General features: G+C 48.5%; 1 protein-coding gene and 3 non-coding genes across 5 annotated transcripts; all 4 read left to right on the top strand.

The window, feature by feature from the left end:
- Positions 1-4,370: 4,370 nt before the first annotated feature.
- Positions 4,371-15,399, top strand: rpsa (ribosomal protein SA). Of its 2 annotated transcripts, none has more exons than XM_072492051.1 (7): positions 4,371-4,478; positions 6,606-6,774; positions 9,141-9,259; positions 10,306-10,551; positions 13,086-13,214; positions 13,824-14,067; positions 15,219-15,399. In XM_072492051.1, exons 2-7 carry the CDS (start codon positions 6,642-6,644, stop codon positions 15,311-15,313), a joined length of 966 nt encoding a protein of 321 aa, XP_072348152.1. In that variant the 5' UTR covers positions 4,371-4,478; positions 6,606-6,641; the 3' UTR covers positions 15,314-15,399. The 2 variants fall into 2 exon arrangements, with proteins under 2 accessions (XP_072348152.1, XP_072348153.1); XM_072492052.1 differs by lacking the exon at positions 4,371-4,478 and adding an exon at positions 6,320-6,434.
- Positions 8,099-8,253, top strand: LOC140404165 (small nucleolar RNA SNORA62/SNORA6 family). The gene has a single exon (XR_011938465.1). It is a non-coding gene; the product is annotated as a small nucleolar RNA SNORA62/SNORA6 family (small nucleolar RNA).
- Positions 9,320-9,479, top strand: LOC140404166 (small nucleolar RNA SNORA62/SNORA6 family). The gene has a single exon (XR_011938466.1). It is a non-coding gene; the product is annotated as a small nucleolar RNA SNORA62/SNORA6 family (small nucleolar RNA).
- Positions 11,582-11,733, top strand: LOC140404167 (small nucleolar RNA SNORA62/SNORA6 family). The gene has a single exon (XR_011938467.1). It is a non-coding gene; the product is annotated as a small nucleolar RNA SNORA62/SNORA6 family (small nucleolar RNA).
- Positions 15,400-21,640: the final 6,241 nt, after the last annotated feature.

Here is a 21,640-nt window from a genome sequence, read left to right as displayed (position 1 = left end):
CACAAACAGCAGAGGACCCAGAACTGATCCCTGCGGTACGCCACTGGTAACTGGGATCCAGGCTGAATATTTGCCATCCACCACCACTCTCTGACTTCTATCGGTTAGCCAGTTCGTTATCCAACTGGCCAAATTTCCCACTATCCCATGCTTCCTTACTTTCTGCATAAGCCTACCATGGGGAACTTTATCAAATGCCTTACTAAAATCCATGTACACTACATCCACTGCTTTACCTTCATCCACATGCTTGGTCACCTCCTCAAAGAATTCAATAAGATTTCTAAGGCAAGACCTACCCCTCACAAATCCGTGCTGACTATCCCTAATCAAGCAGTGTCTTTCCAGATGCTCAGAAATCCTATCCTTCAGTACCCTTTCCATTACTTTGCCTACCACCGAAGTAAGACTAACTGGCCTGTAATTCCCAGGGTTATCCCTCGTTCCTTTTTTGAACAGGGGCACGACATTCGCCACTCTCCAATCCCCTGGTACCACCCCTGTTGACAGTGAGGACGAAAAGATCATTGCCAACGGCTCTGCAATTTCATCTCTTGCTTCCCATAGAATCCTTGGATATATCCCGTCAGGCCCGGGGGACTTGTCTATCCTCAAGTTTTTCAAAATGCCCAACACATCTTCCTTCCTGACAAGTATTTCCTCGAGCTTACCAATCTGTTTCACACTGCCCTCTCCAACAATATCGCCCCTCTCATTTGTAAATACAGAAGAAAAATACTCATTCAAGACCTCTCCTATCTCTTCAGACTCAAGACACAATCTCCCGCTACTGTCCTTGATCGGGCCAACCCTCGCTCTAGTCATTCTCATATTTCTCACATATGTGTAAAAGGCCTTGGGGTTTTCCTTGATCCTACCCGCCAAAGATTGTTCATGCCCTCTCTTAGCTCTCCTAATCCCTTTCTTCAGTTCCCTCCTGGCTATCTTGTATCCCTCCAATGCCCTGTCTGAACCTTGTTTCCTCAGCCTTACATAAGTCACCTTTTTCCTCTTAACAAGACATCCAACCTCTCTTGTCAACCATGGTTCCCTCACTCGACCATCTCTTCCCGGCCTGACAGGGACATACATATCAAGGACACGTAGCACCTGTTCCTTGAACAAGTTCCACATTTCACTTGTGTCCTTCCCTGCCAGCCTATGTTCCCAACTTATGCACTTCAATTCTTGTCTGACAACATCGTATTTACCCTTCCCCCAATTGTAAACCTTGCCCTGTTGCACGTACCTATCCGTCTCCATTACTAAAGTGAAAGTCACAGAATTGTGGTCACTATCTCCAAAATGCTCCCCCACTAACAAATCTATCACTTGCCCTGGTTCATTACCCAGTACTAAATCCAATATTGCCCCTCCTCTGGTCGGACAATCTACATACTGTGTTAGAAAAGCTTCCTGGACACACTGCACAAACACCACCCCATCCAAACTATTTGATCTAAAGAGTTTCCACTCAATATTTGGGAAGTTAAAGTCGCCCATGACTACTACCCTATGACTTCTGCACCTTTCCAAAATCTGTTTCCCAATCTGTTCCTCCACATCTCTGTTACTATTGGGGGGCCTATAGAAAACTCCTAACAAGGTGACTGCTCCTTTCCTATTTCTGACTTCAACCCATACTACCTCAATAGGGTGATACTCCTCGAACTGCCTTTCTGCAGCTGTTATACTATCTCTAATTAATAATGCCACCCCCCCCACCTCTTTTACCACCCTCCCTAATCTTATTGAAACATCTATAACCAGGGACCTCCAACAACCATTTCTGCCCCTCTTCTATCCAAGTTTCCGTGATGGCCACCACATCGTAGTCCCAAGTACCGATCCATGCCTTAAGTTCACCCACCTTATTCCTGATGCTTCTTGCGTTGAAGTATACACACTTCAACCCATCTCCGTGCCTGCAAATACTCTCCTTTGTCAGTGTTCCCTTCCCCACTGCCTCATTACATGCTTTGGCTTCCTGAATATCGGCTACCTTAGTTGCTGGACTACAAATCCGGTTCCCATTCCCCTGCCAAATTAGTTTAAACCCTCCCGAAGAGTACTAGCAAACCTTCCTCCCAGGATATTGGTGCCCCTCTGGTTCAGATGCAACCCGTCCTGCTTGTACAGGTCCCACCTTCCCCAGAATGCGCTCCAATTATCCAAATACCTGAAGCCCTCCCTCCTACACCATTCCTGCAGCCACGTGTTCAACTGCACTCTCTCCCTATTCCTAGCCTCGCTATCACGTGGCACCGGCAACAAACCAGAGATGACAACTCTGTCTGTCCTGGCTTTCAACTTCCAGCCTAACTCCCTAAACATGTTTATTACCTCCACACCCCTTTTCCTACCTATGTCGTTGGTACCAATGTGCACCACGACTTCTGGCTGCTCCCCCTCCCCCTTAAGGATCCTGAAGACACGATCCGAGACATCCCTGGCCCTGGCACCCGGGAGGCAACATACCTTCCGGGAGTCTCGCTCGCGACCACAGAATCTCCTATCTATTCCCCTAACCATTGAATCTCCTACAACTATTGCTTTTCTATTCTCCCCCCTTCCCTTCTGAGCCCCAGAGCCAGACTCCGTGCCAGAGACCTGACCGCTAGGGCCTTCCCCCGGTAGGTCATCCCCCCCAACAGCATCCAAAACGGTATACTTGTTTTGAAGGGGAACGGCCACGAGGGATCCCTGCACTGTCTGCCTGTTTGTTTTTTTCCCCCTGACTGTAACCCAGCTATTCTTGTCCTGTACCTTGGGTGTGATTACCTCCCTGTAACTCTTCTCAATCACCCCCTCTGCCTCCCGGATGATCCAAAGTTCATCCAGCTTCAGCTCCAGTTCCCTAACACGGTCTTTGAGGAGCTGAAGTTGGGTGCACTTCCCGCAGGTATAGTCAGTGGGGACACCGGTGGTATCCCTCACCACCCACATCCTACAGGATTAACAGAGGGATTGAATTTAAGAGCCGTGAGGTGATGATGCAGCTGTACAAAACTTTGGTAAGGCCACATTTGGAGTACTGTGTACAGTTCTGGTCGCCTCATTTTAGGAAGGATGTGGAAGCTCTGGAAAAGGTGCAAAGAAGATTTACCAGGATGTTGCCTGGAATGGAGAGTAGGTCTTACGAGGAAAGGTTGAGGGTGCTAGGCCTTTTCTCATTAGAGCGGAGAAGGATGAGGGGCGACTTGATAGAGGTTTATAAGATGATCAGGGGAATAGATAGAGTAGACAGTCACAAGAACATCGGTTTGTTTAACAGAGTGATAGGCTGTTGTCTTATAATGTTTGATTGCTCAGCTTCCCAGAGTGAGTTGAAATGTCACAATGCTAAGCACAGTCGAGGAAGACTATTTTTAAAAATAAATTTAGAGTCCCCAATTAATTTTTTCCAATTAAGGGGTAATTTAGCGTAGCCAATCCACCTATCCTTCACGTCTTTGGGTTGTGTGAGCGAAACCCACGCAAACACGGGGAGAATGTGCAAACTCCACACGGACAGTGACCCAGAGCCGGGATCGAACTTAGGACCTCAGCGCCGTGAGACAGCAGTGCTAACCACTGCACCACCGTGCTGCCCAAGGAAGGCTATTCTGCACATCTTATTCATCCAACTCCATCTTAAGTGACCCCCGGGATTTTGGCTCTGCGTTAAGGGGATATTCACAGTACCTTAATTGCAGTGTTAATGTAAGCCTACTTGTGACACTAATAAAAGATTATTATCATAGCTCTCTGGGGGGGCAGCACGGTGGCACAGTGGTTGGCATTGCTGCCTTATGGCACCGAGGTCCTATGTTCAATGGACATTCAAGAGGGAATTGGATTTTTATCTAAAGAGGAACTTCTTCACCCAAAGGGTTGTGAATCTATGGAATTCCTTGCCCAGTGAAGCAGTAGAGGCTCCTTCATTAAATGTTTTTAAGATAAAGATAGATAGTTTTTTGAAGAATAAAGGGATTAAGGGTTATGGTGTTCGGGCCGGAAAGTGGAGCTGAGTCCACAAAAGATCAGCCATGATCTCATTGAATGGCGGAGCAGGCTCGAGGGGCCAGGTGGCCGACTCCTGCTCCTAGTTCTTATGATTTAAAAAGAAAACAATTGCAGGTCTGGGGGGATGCTGTGGTATTGTAGGAATTGCTCCTTCAGAGGGGGCCAGCACAGACAGGGCGGGCCGAATGGGCTCCTCTGTGACTACCTCCCCCAGGTGGAGTGAGTGTGAGGCCAGGCCCATGGGGCGGGCCTCAGGCTGCAGCGTGTCTCCTCCTCCTGTCCGGCGGGGGGCGCTGCCGGCCGCCTGGGGGTGGGGGGGGGGGCCTAAAGTCAGGTGCCTCGCGCACGCGCGAATCCTCGTCGCCTCCGGCAACGGCGCCGGAAGTGAGCGGCCGGCGCGCTGCCTATAAAAGGGCGTCACTTCCTGCCGCGCGGCCTCTTTGCCACCGAGCTTCCACACGGCGTTGTATTGAGTGAGTGAGTGAGGAGGCGGCGGGTCCAATATAACCCGCTGCACGCACCGGGCCTCCGCGTAACGGCCTCTCACAGTGTGTTTGGAAAGGGCGAGTTTTTTTTTTGGTGGGGGGAGACATTGAAGCGCTTCACTCGGGGCCGGTTAGGCCTCAGGCTTTGGGCCTCGGGTGCCGAGCGGCCATTAACACGTGGATGGTTTTCCTGACGTCCCAGGGCTGGGGCACCCCCCCGGCCCCCGCGGGATGTTGGGGGGGGGGGGGGGGGGTGGTTGCCACAGGGTCCAACACCACATGAAAGGGGAAGGGGGACATCACGTGACAGGTGGTCCTGAGGTCAATTACTCCCAGGTCACAAGTCAGTAGGGGGAGGGGGGGGGGAGACAGTCTGGAGCCACAGCGGCCGGCGCGTGGGTTGGTGTCCGCCGCCCGTCCCGAAGGAGGTGGGTGAGCCGCTGCAATCACAGGGCTAAATCGCTGGCTTTGAAAGCAGGCCAGCAGCACGGTTCGATTCCCGTACCAGCCTCCCCGAACAGGCGCCGGAATGTGGCGACTAGGGGCTTTTCACAGTAACTTCATTTGAAGCCTACTTGTGACAATAAGCGATTTTCATTTCATTTCAATCCCGGTGGTGTAGGTGCACCCACTGTGCTGTTAGCGGGGCGGCTCTGGGATTTTGACCTGGCGATGGCGAAGGAAAGGCCGATTATATTTCCCGCAGATTCACCAGATTGAGTCCTCGGGCGTTAAGGGGTTGACATAATGAACCGTTTGGGCTTGCACCCGCTGGCGTTTAGGATGAGAGGGGAGCTGATTGAGGTGTATAAAATACTAAGAGAGGGGCAGCACGGTGGTGCAGTGGTTAGCACTGGGACTACCACACTGAGGACCCGGGTTCAAATCCCGAACCTAGGTCACTGGTTCCTGTACCAGCCTCCCCGAACAGATGCCGGAACGTGGTGACTAGGGGCTTTTCACAGTAACTTCATTTGAAGCCTACTTGTGACAAGCGATATTCATTTAATTTCACTGTCCGTGTGGAGTTTGCACATTCACCCCATGTCTGCGTGGGTTTCACTCCCACAACCCAAAGATGTGCAGGATAGGTGGATTGGCCACGCTAAATTGCCCCTTAATTGGAAAAAAATAATTGGGTACTCTAAATTTATTTTTAAAAATAGTACTAAGAGGGATTGCTAAAGTAAACGTAGACCAAATGTTGGGCAATCTAGAACGAGAGGTCACGGATATAGGTTGAGAGGCAGTAGATTAAAAACTGAGATCCGGAGGAACTACTCATAGGGTGGTGAATTGGGTCACTGCTTGTGTAGAGTCTGCACGTTCTCCCCGTGTATGCGTGGGTTTCCTCCGGGTGCTCCAATTTTCTGCCATGTCCTGAAAGACGTGCTGTTAGGTCATTTGGACAATCTGAATTCTCCCTCCGTGTACCAGAACAGGCGCCGGAATGTGGCGACTAGGGGATTTTCACAGTAACTTCATTGCGGTGTTAATGTAAGCCTACTTGTGACAAAGATTATTATATTCTTAAAATTATTTAAAAAACATATATTTCTAATTTTTTTAATGTTTTGAAAGGACATGGGGAACAGGTCGGGAGGTGGATTTGAGACCAGGAAGAGATCTACCTGATCTGATTGAATGGCGGAGCAGGCTTGAAGGGCTGAAATGCCACTTCTGGCTCCTAATTCCTATGTTCAAGTCGTGACAGCGAGTGGTTTACAGTCAAGGTTCCAGTTCCTGAGGCTGTAGAGGTTAACATCAACAGTGCCTTGTCTTTTTTTTTCCCCCCAATTAAAGGGCAATTTAGCGTGGCCAATCCACCTACCCTGCACATCTTTGGGTTGTGGGGGCGTAACCCACATAAACACAGGACGAATGTGCAAACTCCACACGGATAGTAAACCGGTGCCGGGATCGAACTGGGGCAAGTGAAAATGGGTATGCATATTTTTGGCAGCATCAATTGAGTGAGAAAGCATCAAACCTTTCTGGTCAGAGACGTTTCATCAGGAGCTCAAGATGAGAAGTTCTGAAACTTGTAACGTGTGTGTGGTAGGTTTGTGTGTCCATGTTCTGGGCTGTTTAACGCGTCAGACTTTCGCCCCTCAGGTTGCCCATCGTTGCTTATAACGGGAAACATTCACAATGTCCGGAGGTCTCGATGTGCTGCAGATGAAGGAGGAGGATGTCCTCAAATTCCTTGCTGCTTCTACCCACCTGGGCAGCACCAACCTGGACTTCCAGATGGAGCAATATGTCTACAAGAGGAAAAGTGATGGTAGGCACCTGGCTACTGAATCTATAAGGGGGGGGGGAGAGAGAGCTTAAAGTACACCTGGGGAGGTTACTTATGTGGATTTAAAATCCAGACAAATTCTGAAGGCACCAGAAAAACCCGATTGGATGCGTCTGTGATAAGAGCTCCTCCAGGACATGTGTTGTGGCTTCTTTAATATTTGAGCTGTAAGTTAAGGAATGTCACTGGGAAAGAAGAACTTTCCTGTTCAAGCACCTGATGCCTGTGTCCAATTCTATACCATAGCTCTGACATCACCTCTGGCTCTCCTTAAAATGTACCCTAAACTTTTAGGCCACCTGCTGTGATGTATTTATTTTATCTGGTTACATTCCTATGAAGCACGGTGATATGTCTTGATATCTAAATTCCATTTCTGACACCTGGCTTCATTTACCATTTGTACTCTTGAGGGCACTTCCAATCCACCTACCCTGCACATCTTTGGGTTGTGGGAGAATGCGCAAACTCCACATGGACAGTGGTCCGGGGCCAGGATCGAACTCGGTACCGTGAGGCAGCAGTGCTAACCGCTGCGCCACAGTGCCGCTCTTCCGATCCCTTTGCTTTATAAAAATTATTCATCCATGGGATGAAATGAAAATCGCTTATTGTCACAAATGGGCTTCAAATGAAGTTACTGTGAAAAGCCCCTCGTCGCCACATTCCGGCGCCTGTTCGGGGAGGCTGGTACGGGAATTGAACCGAGCTGCTGGCCGGCCTTGGTCTGCTTTAAAAACCAGCTCTTTAGCCCTGTACTAAACCAGCCCCTGCGGGTGCTGTTGACGAGACCCAGGTTATTGCCCTTCGGTGTCAATGGAGCTTCTTGCCAGGCCATATTGAGAGCAGTGAGGCAGATGTAGGCCAGACTGGTTAAGGATGAGACATTTCCATAGACGTGCTGGTTAGCTGGATTGGCCATGCTAAATTGTCCCTTGGTGTCCAAAGATGTGCAGCTTAGGGTGGGAAGTGGGCCTAGGTGAGGTGCTCTTTCGAAGGTTGGTGCAGACTGAATGGCTTGCACTGTAGGGATTCTATAAGAATCCATTTCCTTCCCTAATAGATATTGGTGAACCGGGTGGGTTTTTATGACGATCCAATTTCATGGTCGTCATTGCTGAGACCAGATTTATTTCATGAAGTGTATTTGATTGGTGCGGTGTAGTGTGCTGAGAAACAACTGCGTTGTTACCTCACAGACCATGTTCATATTATGTCAAAGTTGTGTGTGTTGAGGAAGTGTGCACCAGTCCCAGGAGGAGGATTCAGGTCCTGGAGAAGGACACGGGGGCAATTGTATATTTTTTCTGCACATTCTTAAAACTCGGTTCTGAGGTCAGTTCCTGGCCAGTGAACTCCGGGTGTCGGAGATGTGCTACAGCAAAATGGCAGGTGTTTCGCTAACACCACTAGAGTGTCTGACTTAATGAGTGGGGTTTGATAGTAGTTCCTGCTACAAAAGACACATGATATGTAGTATGTCCTTGCCAGGGAACGCTCAGGATTTTGTGCATTAACCTAGTGGGTGGATTCGGCTTAGGAAGGGGGTGAATGGTTACGCTCTCCAAACTTGTTATGTGGCTGGAGTTTGAGGTGCTCAATGATAATCCTCACACTCGCCATATTACACTGTCCTGTATAATGGAATCTGTTTGGCTAGTTAAGATTGGTTCACAAGCTGTCTCCAGCCTCAGTGGCTGGTGGTGATGGAGCATTTTCCTCCCGACCTATGAAGGTCGGGAAACCCCAGCTCTGGGCTGTTAGGTGGAAAGGGTGGACGAATTTGCATTGTTATAATGTTCATCGCATTCCTCAATGTGCCAAAGTATTTACAACCAATCAGTTGTGAAATCAAACTCTGCGCTCTTACAGTCCCTGGGAAGGTAAGCCTGTAAGATCTGTGAAATCCTCTCCCTGAACCCCTCTACATCTCTACTTAACGTCTATTTCTGTGGCCACTTATCGTAATAACTCCATGTGTGGGTTCACTCTTTGCTGAGGCTTGCTGAGGTATATTGAGGCACTTCACTACGTTAGAGGTGTGATTTTAAAAACCCAAGCTGCCTATAGGGTATCTGACATTTCCATAGAATCTTGCAGGGCAGGGGGCCATTTGGCTCATTGTCTGTGTTGGGCTGGGCTGTTTGAATGCGATGCTTGTGTCCTTTTCCCTGTTGCCCCACAAATCTTTCCTCCGTATCCAGTTCCAATTTGAGGTTCTGGGGCACTGAATCGGGTCCGGCTGAGGGATGGAGAGGGGGTTATGTCAACGCCGGGTGCTAAATCCTTGGATTAATTCCAATTTGCCACTTTATATGTTTGTAATTTTATTCTTTGCACTCAAACAGGTATCTATATCATCAACCTGAAGAAGACTTGGGAGAAATTGCTGCTTGCCGCCCGGGCCATTGTCTCTATCGAGAACCCAGCTGACGTTTGCGTCATCTCGTCTAGACCGTTTGGGCAGGTGTGTGCCAGAGCAATGACCAGCCGCTGGTCACTGTTGTGCCGTGCTGTATCTTGTAGACATGCACATTGTTAAAACCTGGGGATTTGGCCCAATGTCTTGGCCGGTGATCTCTCAAGTGTCGGAAATGTGCTACAGTAAATCTGGCAGTTTTTCGCTAACACCACAAGGGTCTGTGTGACTCGATGAGTGGGGTTTGATAGTAATTCTTGTCACAGTTAATCTCAAACTAGACTGATTTAAATTTAAAAAAAATATAAGTTTAGTACCCAATTATTTTTTTTCGAATTAAGAGGCAATTTAGCGTGGCCAATCCACCTAATCTGCACATCTTTGGGTTGTGGGGGTGAAACCCACGCAAACACGGGGAGAATGTGCAAACTCCACATGGACAGTGACCCAGGGCCGGGATTCGAACCCGGGTCCTCAGCGCCGTAGTCCCAGTGCTAACCACTGCGCCACATGCCGCCCGTGGTCAACTCTGATTTTAATTAATGCTGGTGCTTCGATATTACTGCCAAGTGCTGCTTAACCTTTAGATGCTGATAATGGAAACCTGTAAGAGGGAGATTAATACTAAAAAGGGATGTGAGAGATTTGCCTTGATTTGAACCCCCTGCAGAGGGGTGTGTTGTGGGTGGGGCAGCATGGTGACACTGGTTAACACTGCTGCCTCACAGCGCCAGGGACGTGGGTTCAATCCGACCTCGGTTGACTGTCTGTGTGGAGCTTTCTCCCCGTGCCTGCGTGGGTTTCCTCCAGGTGCTCCGGTTTCCAACCATGGTCCAACGATGTGTAGGTTCCGGTGGTAGGATGGGGCAGTGGGCGTAAGTAGGGTGCTCTTTCGGAGGGTTGGTGCAGGATCGATGGGCCGAATGGCCTCCTTCTGCACTCTACGATATGTTGAAGCGATGTGGGGAGCTGCACATGTATGTTGCTTGTTCTGGGAGGTGCTCAACTATAGCAAAGCTGTGTGTGGACTCGGTCGGGTTAGCAGCAAGTTCTTCCAATGTTTCTTTACAATGGCTGCCTCTTCCTTCTCTCAGCGTGCTGCCCTGAAGTTCGCTGCTGCCACTGGTGCCACTCCTATTGCCGGAAGATTCACCCCAGGTACGTTCACCAATCAGATCCAGGCTGCTTTCAGGGAGCCCCGTCTGTTGGTGGTGACGGACCCTCGACAGGATCATCAGCCCTTAACTGAAGCATCGTATGTTAACATCCCCACTATTGCCATGTGCAACACGGACTCTCCCCTGCGTTATGTGGATATCGCAGTCCCATGCAACAACAAGGTACAGCTGATTATTACCGTGAATTCATCCATTGTCGTTTAATTGCTGCAATAATAACTTCATTCAGAAGTTTCTGCTTTTTTTTCCCTCTCCTGATAATAAAAGCTCCTCTAAACAGACTGTTTCCTGTTCTTGGGCGTGTGTTAGAACCGCCCGCTTTCCTTGTTCATCCAATTAACTCAAAACAGTGGATCGAGTGGCCGGGATGGAGAGTGAAGGGATACACAGGAGGGTCCAGCATTCTGCAGAGGGTGTTGCTCCAGGCTTGTCAAGTGCTTGTTTCCAGTGTGAGATTTCGGGACCAGGAAAATCCTGAATTGGTTCAAAATGAGATCGGGGCGGTAACAAATGGGAGCGCAATTGAGCTGAAAGCGAGATTGAAGAGCTGGGGGTGTTGCCAGTCTAAATATCTTGTTTCAGCCGGGAACAGGGTAATTGAGAACTACTTAATATCAGTGGCTGAGAACATTGATTAAATTGTGAATTTTCTAAAATATCTAGTTGTGAAGAAATTGGAAGCAGGTTTCAGAAAGGCAAATCGTGTCTGGCATATCCTTTGAGGACGTGAAATGTGTGGTGGGTGGGGAAAGGCAGTGGATGTTGTGTATATGGACTTCCAGGCAGCTTTTTTTGTCAAGATGCCACATCGGGGTAGACATTGGTCAATGGCAGCAGCAACTTGGGGGGGGGGGGGTTAACTTTACTTCTGTTTCTGTTATTTACACTGGAGGGTCCAGGGGGGTGTTAAGTTGTGTTAAGTCGGGGTATTAATGTTAATTTATTATTTATGTACAGGGGGTAGGGAGGGTTGCTTTTCTAGACCGTGTTTTGTACTTAACCCTGTTGGGTTTATTTTTCATTTTGTTATTGATATTTTATGAAAACCTTAATAAAAGTTATTTATAAAAATTTTTTTTTAAAAAAGATGCCACATCGGGGGACTATTAAAGGGTGCAGAATTTTGCTGGGGGGGGGGTCAGAAATCAGGTTAAACCCCAGTTTCTTGGTAGTGGTGGGCGTGCAATTCACAAGTGCACATTGCTAGAACTTGGAGCTGAGGCTGGTGTGTGGCCGATGAACTCTGAGAGTAGGAAATGTGCGACATTATTCCGCAGGAATCTCTAACACTGCTCAAGCCTCTGGCTCCATGAGTAAGGTCTGGTAGTAATCCCTGCTACATTGCCAATGTAATACTTACAGGCTCAGTACCAGGCCTGGGATGCCTGGACTGCTCTGAACTGCTAGAATAAATAAATGGATGTCCTCATTTGTTTCAATTGGATATTTCAAACTAAACTTTTTTTTTAATAATTTGAGTTTTATCTTTTAGAAGAGACCAAAGAGAGTTATTGTGCTAGAAAATCTAACTGGGGGTTGAAGAGTGGAGGTTAAAGAGGAACCCACTGTACTTCATGTCTGCCGTGTGTTTTGAGGCAAGCTACGGTTGTATATAATTTCTGTGTGATGTGAGGGTACAGAGGTGGCTCTCACCGTTGCCCTCTGATGGCTGTGGGGTGGTACTGGCCACTGTGAGTTGCTGTCTTCTGGTATCATTGGTACTCGGATGACCATGTCCACCCTTCTCGTGACGAGCAGGCCATACCCAGTGAGCTGCTGTTAGAGAGAGCAGTGCCGGCAGAAACATGGTCAAATGTGGAATTTAACTTCAAAGTGAGGTGATGTACTTTGGGAGGATTAACAAGACAAGGGAATACAAAATGAGCGGTAGGAGTCCAAGGTGTACAGAGGGACCTTTGGGTGCTCGTCCATAGATCCCTGAAGGCAGCAGGACAGGCAGATAAGGTGCTTAAGAAGGCATATGGGATACTTGCCATTATTAGCCGCGGTTATAACAGCAAGGAGGTTATGATGGAGCTGTATAAAACATTTGTTAGGCCACAGTTCGAGTACTTGTGTTCAGTACAATTCTCCACACTATAGGAAGGAAGTGATTGGACTTGAGATTCACCAGGATGCTTCCTCGGCTGGAACGTTTCAGCTATGAAGAGAGGCTGGTTAGGCTGGGGTTTGTTTTCCTTTGAGCAGAGGGGGCAGCTGATTGAGGTGTATGGGTGGGGTAGATAGGAAGGAACATTCCCCCTTGGGGGTCAATAACCAGGGGGTATATATTTACGGCAAGGAAAAGGAGATTGAGGGGATTTGATGAAAAACCTTTTCACCCAGAGGGTGGTGGGAATCTGGAAGTCGCTGCCTGAAAGGGTGGAAGAGGCGGGAACACTCGCAACGTTTAAGAAGTATTTAGATGAGCATTTGAAATGTCATAGTATACGGACCAAGTGGTGGAAAATGGGATTAGGACAAATAGGAGCTTGATGGTGGTGCAGATACGATGGGCCAAAGAGCCTCTTTCTCTGTAAAACTCTGACTCTAAACTAACCGCGGATGATGTGTTAGGTTTTTACAGTCTTTGCGGCCAGTTCTGAAGACTCCAGAATCGTGTGAGGATTTCAATCTTTCCCTGCAGCTGTAAAGGATGGGAGCTGATGGGCGTAACTGTTTGTCTTTTCTGTTAGGGCGCTCACTCCATTGGTCTCATGTGGTGGATGCTTGCCCGCGAGGTTCTGCGTATGCGTGGCACCATTAGCCGTGAACATCCATGGGAGGTGATGCCCGATCTGTACTTCTACCGGGATCCCGATGAGGTGCGTTTGACAAATGGCCAATTGGCTTTGCTATTGAAAGTTTTAGCCGAGCTGCCCATGCGTCCCGGTGAGCTTCCCATTGTGGCATTTTCTTGTTTCCGGGGATCTTTGTGTCACGGTTTTAATTTTTTCATTTTGGAATTGAGGCTTGCTGGAATCATTTCTTTGGGAGAATATCAGGGTTGGTCCTGTGGTTTTTTTTTTTCAACATTGCATGTAGCGAGCAGCAGTAGGCCCCCCCGCTCCCCCACCTGTGGAAATGTCTTTATTTTCTCCCAGGTAAATCATTGTGGCCGATGGCCTTTGTGTTTGAAGTCCCCGCAAAGCTTCTGGGCTATTGGACACGGTGTAGCAGTGCGTGCATGTGTGTCTGCTCAACTATCTGTCAGCTGGACACAACATTGGTTGTCTGTGTTCAGATAAGACTGCGGTCAGCTCCACTGCCGTGAGTGGAGAAGTTTGGGAGCCCCAAATCTATCCATGCACCACTCCGGCGCCCAGCGGAGTTAACATCCTCCGAGCTGTAGCCATCTTGCAGTTGGATTGACGAACGCCTTGCGCCTGTCGCTTGTCCTCTAATTTTATTATTTTAAACCCATCCTGTTGCAGATCGAGAAGGAGGAACAGGCTGCCGCAGAGAAGGCTGCCGGTAAGGAGGAATACCAGGGAGAATGGACCGCTCCCGTCGCAGAGTTCGTCCAGCCTGAGGTTACCGACTGGTCTGAGGGGGTGCAGGTCCCGTCTGTGCCCATCCAGCAGTTTGCAGCTGCTGCTGTTAAAAATCTGGCCGAGACGCTGGAGGCAGCAAGTCCGTACGCGAAGCCAGCGACATTCACCCCTGAACCAGCTACAAGTGAGTTTGGAGATCAGCAGTGTCTTCTGAACGGTTGTGGTTAGCGATGGGGGATTGTGTGGGGTGACCTTTAAAGAGTTTGTGTTTTTTCAGTGTCCTCTCGCCCTTTTGGTTAACATTTCCTTCTGGTTCCACTCACTGCAACATTCAACAGACCTCCCAGCCCAATCTCCCCCTCGATATCTGTCCATGGCCTGTGATTACCAGAAGGGTTTTGATTTTTATTTCTAAGTAAGCATTATTGTTGGAAAATGATAACTGACTTCCCGAAGCATTAATCCGTGGTAATGAGCATCCCGCTTCCGGCTCACCAATTGACCACCTAGCAGGAATTATTTTCAGATCCAGGTGGGGGTGAGGTATTGCGCTGTATCACAAACGGCGGAATTCATTGTCGCTCGTGGATCGCAAAATAAAACTGGTTCAGCGTCTCTACCGGGACCAGATTTGGCTGCCGGAGACGGACCCGTGCAGGTTGCTGTAACCGAGGATAGTCCAGTGAAGAGGGTTATACAGTTTAGGTTTAGAACATACGGTGCAGAAGGAGGCCATTCGGTCCATTGAGTCTGCACCGACCCACTTAAGCCCCGACTTCCACCCTATCCCCGTAACCCAATAACCCCTCCTAACCTTTTTGGTCGCTAAGGGCAATTTTGTCACAGCCAATCCACCTAACTTGCACATCTTTGGACTGTGGGAGGAAACCGGAGCACCCGGAGGAAACCCACGCAGGAACTGGGAGAGCGTGCAGACGCCGCACAGACGGTGACCCAGCGGGGAATCGAACCTGGGACCCTGGCACTGTGCAGCCACAGTGCTATCCACTTGTGCTACCGTGCTGCCCGTCTACCGCCCCTGAAGCATCTGGTGGGGTATAGAAATGGAGTGTAGTGTTAATTCTGAAATGCTTTAAATGCCTCGATAAAATATTCCCCCCCCCCTCCCAAAACTTCTGAAATGCTTATGGAATAAACTTCCAACCTCTTGATCCCTCTCGCTGGTAAATCCGTGAGAGGGTGCTCATGTTGGAATGCTTGACTCATCGTGTCAGCACTACCGCGTCCAGCATTGGCGCTCTCCTCCTGGTGGCTGAGGGTCTTCAGAGAGCTGCAGGATTTCTCTAATGCTTTTCCCTCTGCTTCTTCTAACAGAGGACTGGAGTGCCCAGCCGGCTGCTGAAGACTGGTCTGCTGCTCCCACTGCACAGGCTCCAGAATGGGGCGGCGCTACCGCTGACTGGTCCTAAGCCTGGCGTTGGAGTCAACCAGGAAACTGACCTGTCCTACCTGCATTTGGTTAAAAAGAAGGAAATAAAAGTGATTTGTTTTTAAACGTTCTTGTTTGGTGTAATCTCTGGTCGCAGTCTGCTGCCTTACTGTCAAGCTAACTATATCTATAATTGGGTCTAAATGTGTACTGAATTAAAGTTGATTCTTTGATCCCAGCACTAAAGGAATGACAAATGGAGCTCTGTTCCAGCTCGTTACCTGGTCAAATGTTGAGGCTGCTGTTTTCCTGGGCACCGGACACCGCCTCTCAAATTTTTTTATTTTCTTTTTAAATTTAGAGTACCCAATTATTTTTTCTCCAATTAAGAGGCAATAGAGATGTTCAAAATCCTGAGGGAACTGGACAGAGTAGATAGGGAGAAAATGTTCCCCCTCCGAAAAGGATCCAGAACGAGAGATTTAACGTGTGTCATGTGAGAGTACCTTTAAGAAATGGGTGTTTATCAAATAACTGCAGTGATGTCAGAGTGTGGGTGGAGCTGGGCTGACTGTTTTTACTTTCGTTTTTGAGCTGGCAGCTATAGTGTGTGTTTGGTTTCGTTTTCAGAGTTGGAGCTGCATCCAGCCAAACAAGGTGTAATTTTGATCTCTATGAAAAGAATGTCTTCAGATCACTTGCTCTTTTAAAAATGATAACTGCTCTCAGTAGATAATTTAAACCTGGTGTCTTTGTTAAAGAGAGTATTTGTCTTATGGATGTTGCTAGGAAAGATTAAGGGTTACTTGTAGAGTACTGTATTCTTTGGGGGAAGTATCAGTTGATAGTTGCTAAGATGTTTACTGTGTGTTTATAAAATGTTAAATGGATTCATAGAATAAACATTGTCTTGTTTTAAAAGGACTTTAGATCTCTGTTGCATCACACCTGTAGAGTGGGCCCTTGTGCTCCCCATAACGAAAATCAATTCAAAGTTATGGGTCCGGTGAACTCCATGATACACTTTGGGGTTCTCTAAACCCTGGCCCATAAGTGATGTATAAAGAAGCAGATGTAACGTTTTCACACTGAGTGGCTGGGGTCTGGAATTCATTGCCTGGAAGTGTGGTGGAGGCATTGAACAGGGCATTAGATTATTATTTGAATGGAAACAATATGCATTGGAAACAGTACGCCCATTTGGAGAGGCGGGGCAGGCACGACGGATTGAATGGCCTCCTTCTGCACCGTAACCAGAGTAAACATTTCATATTAATTCCGGGTAAGTTAGACGTAAAACATTAACTCTGTTTCCTGCTCCACAGACACTGCCAGACCTGAATTTATCTAGCATTTTCTGTTTTTATTTTATATTGTGAAAACTGATTCACTGATGCCCTTCAGGGAAGGAAATCTTCCGTCCTTACTCGTCCTGGCCTACAAGTGACACCAGACCCACAGTAATGTGGTTGCCTCTTAAATACCCCCCAAAATGGCCTAGCAAGCCACTCCCAACAGCAATTAGGGATGGGCAGTAAATGCTAGGCCTCTCACATGATGAATTTTTAAAAAGAGGTGACTTACATCTGAAGGACTCCTGCTCTGACACTGCAACTTAGGGTTCTGGCCCAGACAGTGGTTTGCGGCCAGGAAGTAAAAGAAGATGCTCATTTCAGCTACTGAGCGGATTTAAAAGAGTTAAATTATGTTCTCACTGAAGTTTATGAATTCAGATTGCACTGACTTTCCCTTAAATATAGAAATACGTTAATATATTCCGGGGGGGGGGGGGGGGGGGGGGGGGGGGGGGGGGAGGAGGGGAGGAGATGTCAGGAAGCACGTCTACACAAAGGCGTAGATTTGAACTCTCCAGGCTGAGATCGGCAGGTTTTCCTATTAATGACTAAGTCGCTGTTGCCCATTTCAGACAGGCGGATGTGAACTTTCCTGAAAAGGTGCAGCAGGAAAATGAAGAGAGGTCAGCGAGTGCAGTGATGCAGAGGCAGGTTGGGTCCCAATTTAGTGTGCCCAATCTACCTAACCTGCACATCTATGGACTGGGGGGGCCGGAGCACCTGGGGGAAACCCACGAAAGCTGGGGGAGAACGTGCAAACTCCACACAGTCACCCAAGGCTGGAATTGAACCGGGGTCTCTGGTGCTATGAGACAGCAGTGCTAACCACTTTGCCACCATGCCGCAGGAGTCACAGTCTGAGGATTCGGGGTAGACCATTTAGGACCGAGATGAGGAGAAATTTCTTCACCCAGAGAGGGGTCGGCCTGTGGAATTTGTTACAGAAAATTGTTGAAAATCCGCTGCTGGGATTCTCCGTTGTCACGCCCGGGGATTCCCCGCCAGCGGGGCCTGTCCACAATGGGAAATCCCATTGGCCAGCTGACGGGAAGGAGAAGCCCGCTGTACATTTTCAAAACGCAGTTAAACATAGCACTTTGGGAGAAGGGGATCAAACGATATGAGGGGGAAGGCAGGATCGGGCTATTGAGTTGGATGATCAGCCATGATCTTAATGAAAGGAGGGAGGTGGCTCGAAGGGCCGAATGGCCTCCTACTGCTCCTATTTGCTATGTTTCTATGATTGCCGTTTCCTCAGCCTTAACTCCATCAGTTTCACCATTCTGTGCCTTGATGCTCCCTCATGCCTCACAATACATAGGACATACAGTGTAGGAGGCCATTCGGCCCATCGAGTCTGCACTGACTCACTTAAGCCCTCACTTCCACCCTATCCCAATAACCCCTCCTAACCTTTCTGGTTACTAAGGGCAATTTAGCATAGCCAATCCACCTAACCTGCACATCTTTGGACTGTGGGAGGAAACCGGAGCACCCGGAGGAAACTCGCGCAGACACGGGGAGAACGTGCAGACTCCGCACAGACTGACCCAAGCCAGGAATCGAACCAGGAACCCTGACGCTGTGAAGCCACAGTGCTATCCATTGTGCTACTGTGCTGCCCTAATATGGACAATTGGGGACAGCCCTCTCCTGACTGCTTAGGAAAGACTGAAGTCCACAAGAATTGGATTAAAGGTGAATAAATGGAGTTGGAGGGCAGCACGGTGGCACAGTGGTTGCATTGCTGCCTATGGCACTGAGGACCCGGTTTTGAATCCCGGCCCTGGCTCACTGTCCGTGTGGAGTTTGCACATTCTCCCCGTGTCTGTGTGGGTTTCACCCCCATAACCCAGAGATTTGCAAGTTAGGTGGATTGGCCACACTAAATTGCCCCTTAATTGGAAAAAATAATTGGCTACTCTGAATTTATTTTTAAAAAATAAATGGAGTTGAGGTGCACAGCAACTATGACCTTGAATGTAGAAAATTATGGGGTGATTGAATCTAGGTATTTAGGATAATTAAAGGATTTGATAAGGTAGACAGAAATCTTTGTCTACCTTAGTAGTGGGTGCCTGAAACTCGCTGCCGGAGGAGGTGGTGGAAGCAGGGACGATAGTGACGTTTAAGGGGCATCTTGACAAATACATGAATAGGATGGGAATAGAGGGATACGGACCCAGGAAGTGTAGAAGATTGTAGTTTAGTCGGGCAGCATGGTCGGCACAGGCTTGGAGGGCCGAAGGGCCTGTTCCTGTGCTATACTTTTCTTTGTTCTTGTACTCTCTTCTGGAAGGGGAGTCCAGATCAAGGGCGAATCTTAAAATTAGACCAAGATTATTCAGGGGTAAAGACAGAACACAACGAGGAGCGGAAATCTAGAAGTGTCTCTTGCTCAAAAAATTGAGGCTGGAAGTCAATTGAAAATTCACAACTGAGACTAGTTTTGAGGACTTTAAGGGTTGTGGGGCTAAGGTGGGCCAATGGAGGAGCTACAGAACAGCCATGATCTAACTGAATGGTGGAATAGACTCGAGGGGCTGAATGGTCTCCTGTTCCTGTGTTGCTTAGAATGAATGACCAGAAAGGTTAATCATGTAGTCCCCGCTGAGGTGGCTTCACAGCTCCAGGGACCCGGGTTCGATTCCGGCTTGGGTCACTGTCTGTGCGGAGTCTGCACATTTTCCCCGTGTCTGCGTGGGTTTCCTTCGGGTGCTCCCACAGTCCAAAGATGTGCAGGTTAGGTGAATTGGCCATGATAAATTGCCCTTAGTGTCCAAAATTGCCCTTGGTGTTGGGTGAGGTTACTGGGTTATGGGGATAGGGTGGGGGTGAGGACCTTGGGTTGGGTAGGGTACTCTTTCCAAGAGCCGGTGCAGAATCGATGGGCCAAATGGCCTCCTTCTGCACTGTAAATTCTATGATCTATGATCAGTCAACCCAGTGGGACGGATGAAGCAATTCGCCTCAGCACCTTTCCATCTGGGAAGGGAAAAATTGGTCAGGTTACCTCCACCTGATTGGCTTTCGGTGAATCCAGGTGAGAGATTGGAGTTAGGCTGTGATGGCTCATGTGAGTAAATAGCTCAGGTGAAGGGGTTAGCCGACGGAATTGCGGAGGCATTGGTGGTAATTGTTCTGGAATCACTGCACTGGAGAGTCCCAGAGGACTGGAAAATGGCTAATTTACACCCCTGTTTAAGAAGGGAGGGAGGTAGAAGATGGAGAATTATAGGCCGGTTAGCCTGACTTTGGTTTTTGGTAAGATTTTAGTCCATTATTAAAGATAAGATTGCGGAGTATTTGGACGTGCATGGTGAAATAGGACTGAGTCAGCAAGGCTTCTTCAAGGGGAACTCATGCCTGACAAATCTGTTAGAGTTCTTTGAGGAGGCAGCGACAAAGGCGAACCAGTGAATGTAATCTATTTTGATTTCCAGAAGGCCTTTGACAGGGTGCTGTACAGGTTGCTAAATAAGAGCCCATGGTGTTGGGGGATGGATACTGGGATGGATAGAGGATTGGCTGACTGGCAGAAGACAGAGAGTGGGGATAAAGGGGTCTTTTTCAGGATGGCAGCCGGTGACTAGTGGTGTGCCTCAGGGGTCGGTGCTGGGACCACAGCTTCTCACAATATACATTAATGAGCTGGAAGAAGGAACTGAAGGCACTGTTGCTAAGTTTGCAGATGATACAAAGATCTGTAGAGGGACAGGTAGTATTGAGGAAGCAGGCGGGCCGCAGAAGGATTTGGACAGGCTAGGAGAGTGGGCAAAGAAATGGAAGATGTGAGGTTATGAACTTTGGAAGGAGGAATGGGAAAAGGCTTCGGAAATCCGAGGCACAAAGGGACTCAGGAGTCCTAGTTCAAGATTCTCTTAAGGTTAACGTGCAGGTTCAGTCGGCAGTTAAGAAGGCAAATGCAATGTTAGCATTCATGTCAAGAGGGCTGGAATACAAGAGCAGGGATGTACGTCCGAGGCTGTACAAGGCTCTGGTCAGACCCCATTTGGAGTATTGTGAGCAGTTTTGGGCTCCGTATCTTAAGGTAGGATGTGGTGGCCTTGGAAAAGATCCAGAGGAGGTTCACAAGAATGTCCCTGGAATGAAGAGCTTGTCATATGAGGAGCAGTTGAGAACTCTGGCTCTGTACTCGTTGGAGTTTAGAAGGACAAGGAGGGAATCTCATTGAAACTTACAGGATACTGCGAGGCCTGGATAGTGTGGACATGGAGAGGATGTTTCCACCAGTAGGAAAAACTAGAACCAGAGGACACAATCTCAGACTAAAGGGATGATCCTTTAAAAAATGGATAAGGAATTTCTTCAGCCAGAGGGTGGTGAATCTGTGGAACTCTTTGCCATAGAAGGCTGTGGAGGCCAAATCACTGAGTGTCTTGAAGACAGAGATAGATAGGTTCTTGATTAATAAGGGGATCAGGGGTTATGGGGAGAAGGCAGGAGAATGGAGATCATTGAATTTACAGTGCAGAAGGAGGCCATTCGGCCCATTGAGTCTGCACCAGCCCTTGGAAAGCGCACCCTACCTAAGCCCAAACCTCACAACCCAACAACCCCACCTAACCTTTTTTGGACACTAAGGGCAATTTAACATGGTCAATCCACCTAACCTGCACACCTTTGGACTGGTGGGAGGAAACCGGAGCACCCGGAGGAAACCCACGCAGACACTGGGAGGATGTGCAGACTCCGCAGACAGTGACCCAAGCCGCAAATCGAACCTGGGACCCTGGAGCTGTGAAGCAACTGTGCTAACCACTGTGCTACCGTGCTGTCCCTGAGAAACATATCAGCCATGATTGAATGGCAGAGCAGACTCGATGGGCCGAATGGCCTAATTCTGCTCCTATGTCTTATGGTCTAGTGGTCCCGGCAACAATATTAGAACCGGGAGTAGACAATGTGGAGAGGGAAAGGGGAGAGGGGGAAACGGGAAGAGCTGGGGTGGGGGCGGGGTTACATGTTAAATTCTGTGTTTATTAGACAAT

This window comes from Scyliorhinus torazame, chromosome 29 (assembly GCF_047496885.1).
Source record: "Scyliorhinus torazame isolate Kashiwa2021f chromosome 29, sScyTor2.1, whole genome shotgun sequence".
Classification (NCBI taxonomy): domain Eukaryota; kingdom Metazoa; phylum Chordata; class Chondrichthyes; order Carcharhiniformes; family Scyliorhinidae; genus Scyliorhinus; species Scyliorhinus torazame.
Note: the sequence above shows the minus strand (reverse complement) of the source record. Positions and strands in the feature narration are given on the sequence as shown.

Bases quoted from the DNA above. Each gene is read 5' to 3' on its own strand.
- rpsa (XM_072492051.1), top strand. From the start codon at position 6,642: ATGTCCGGAGGTCTCGATGTGCTGCAGATGAAGGAGGAGGATGTCCTC. The intron at 6,775-9,140 runs GTAGGCACCTGG...GCACTCAAACAG, and splicing joins CTACAAGAGGAAAAGTGATG to GTATCTATATCATCAACCTG. The intron at 13,215-13,823 runs GTGCGTTTGACA...ATCCTGTTGCAG, and splicing joins TCTACCGGGATCCCGATGAG to ATCGAGAAGGAGGAACAGGC.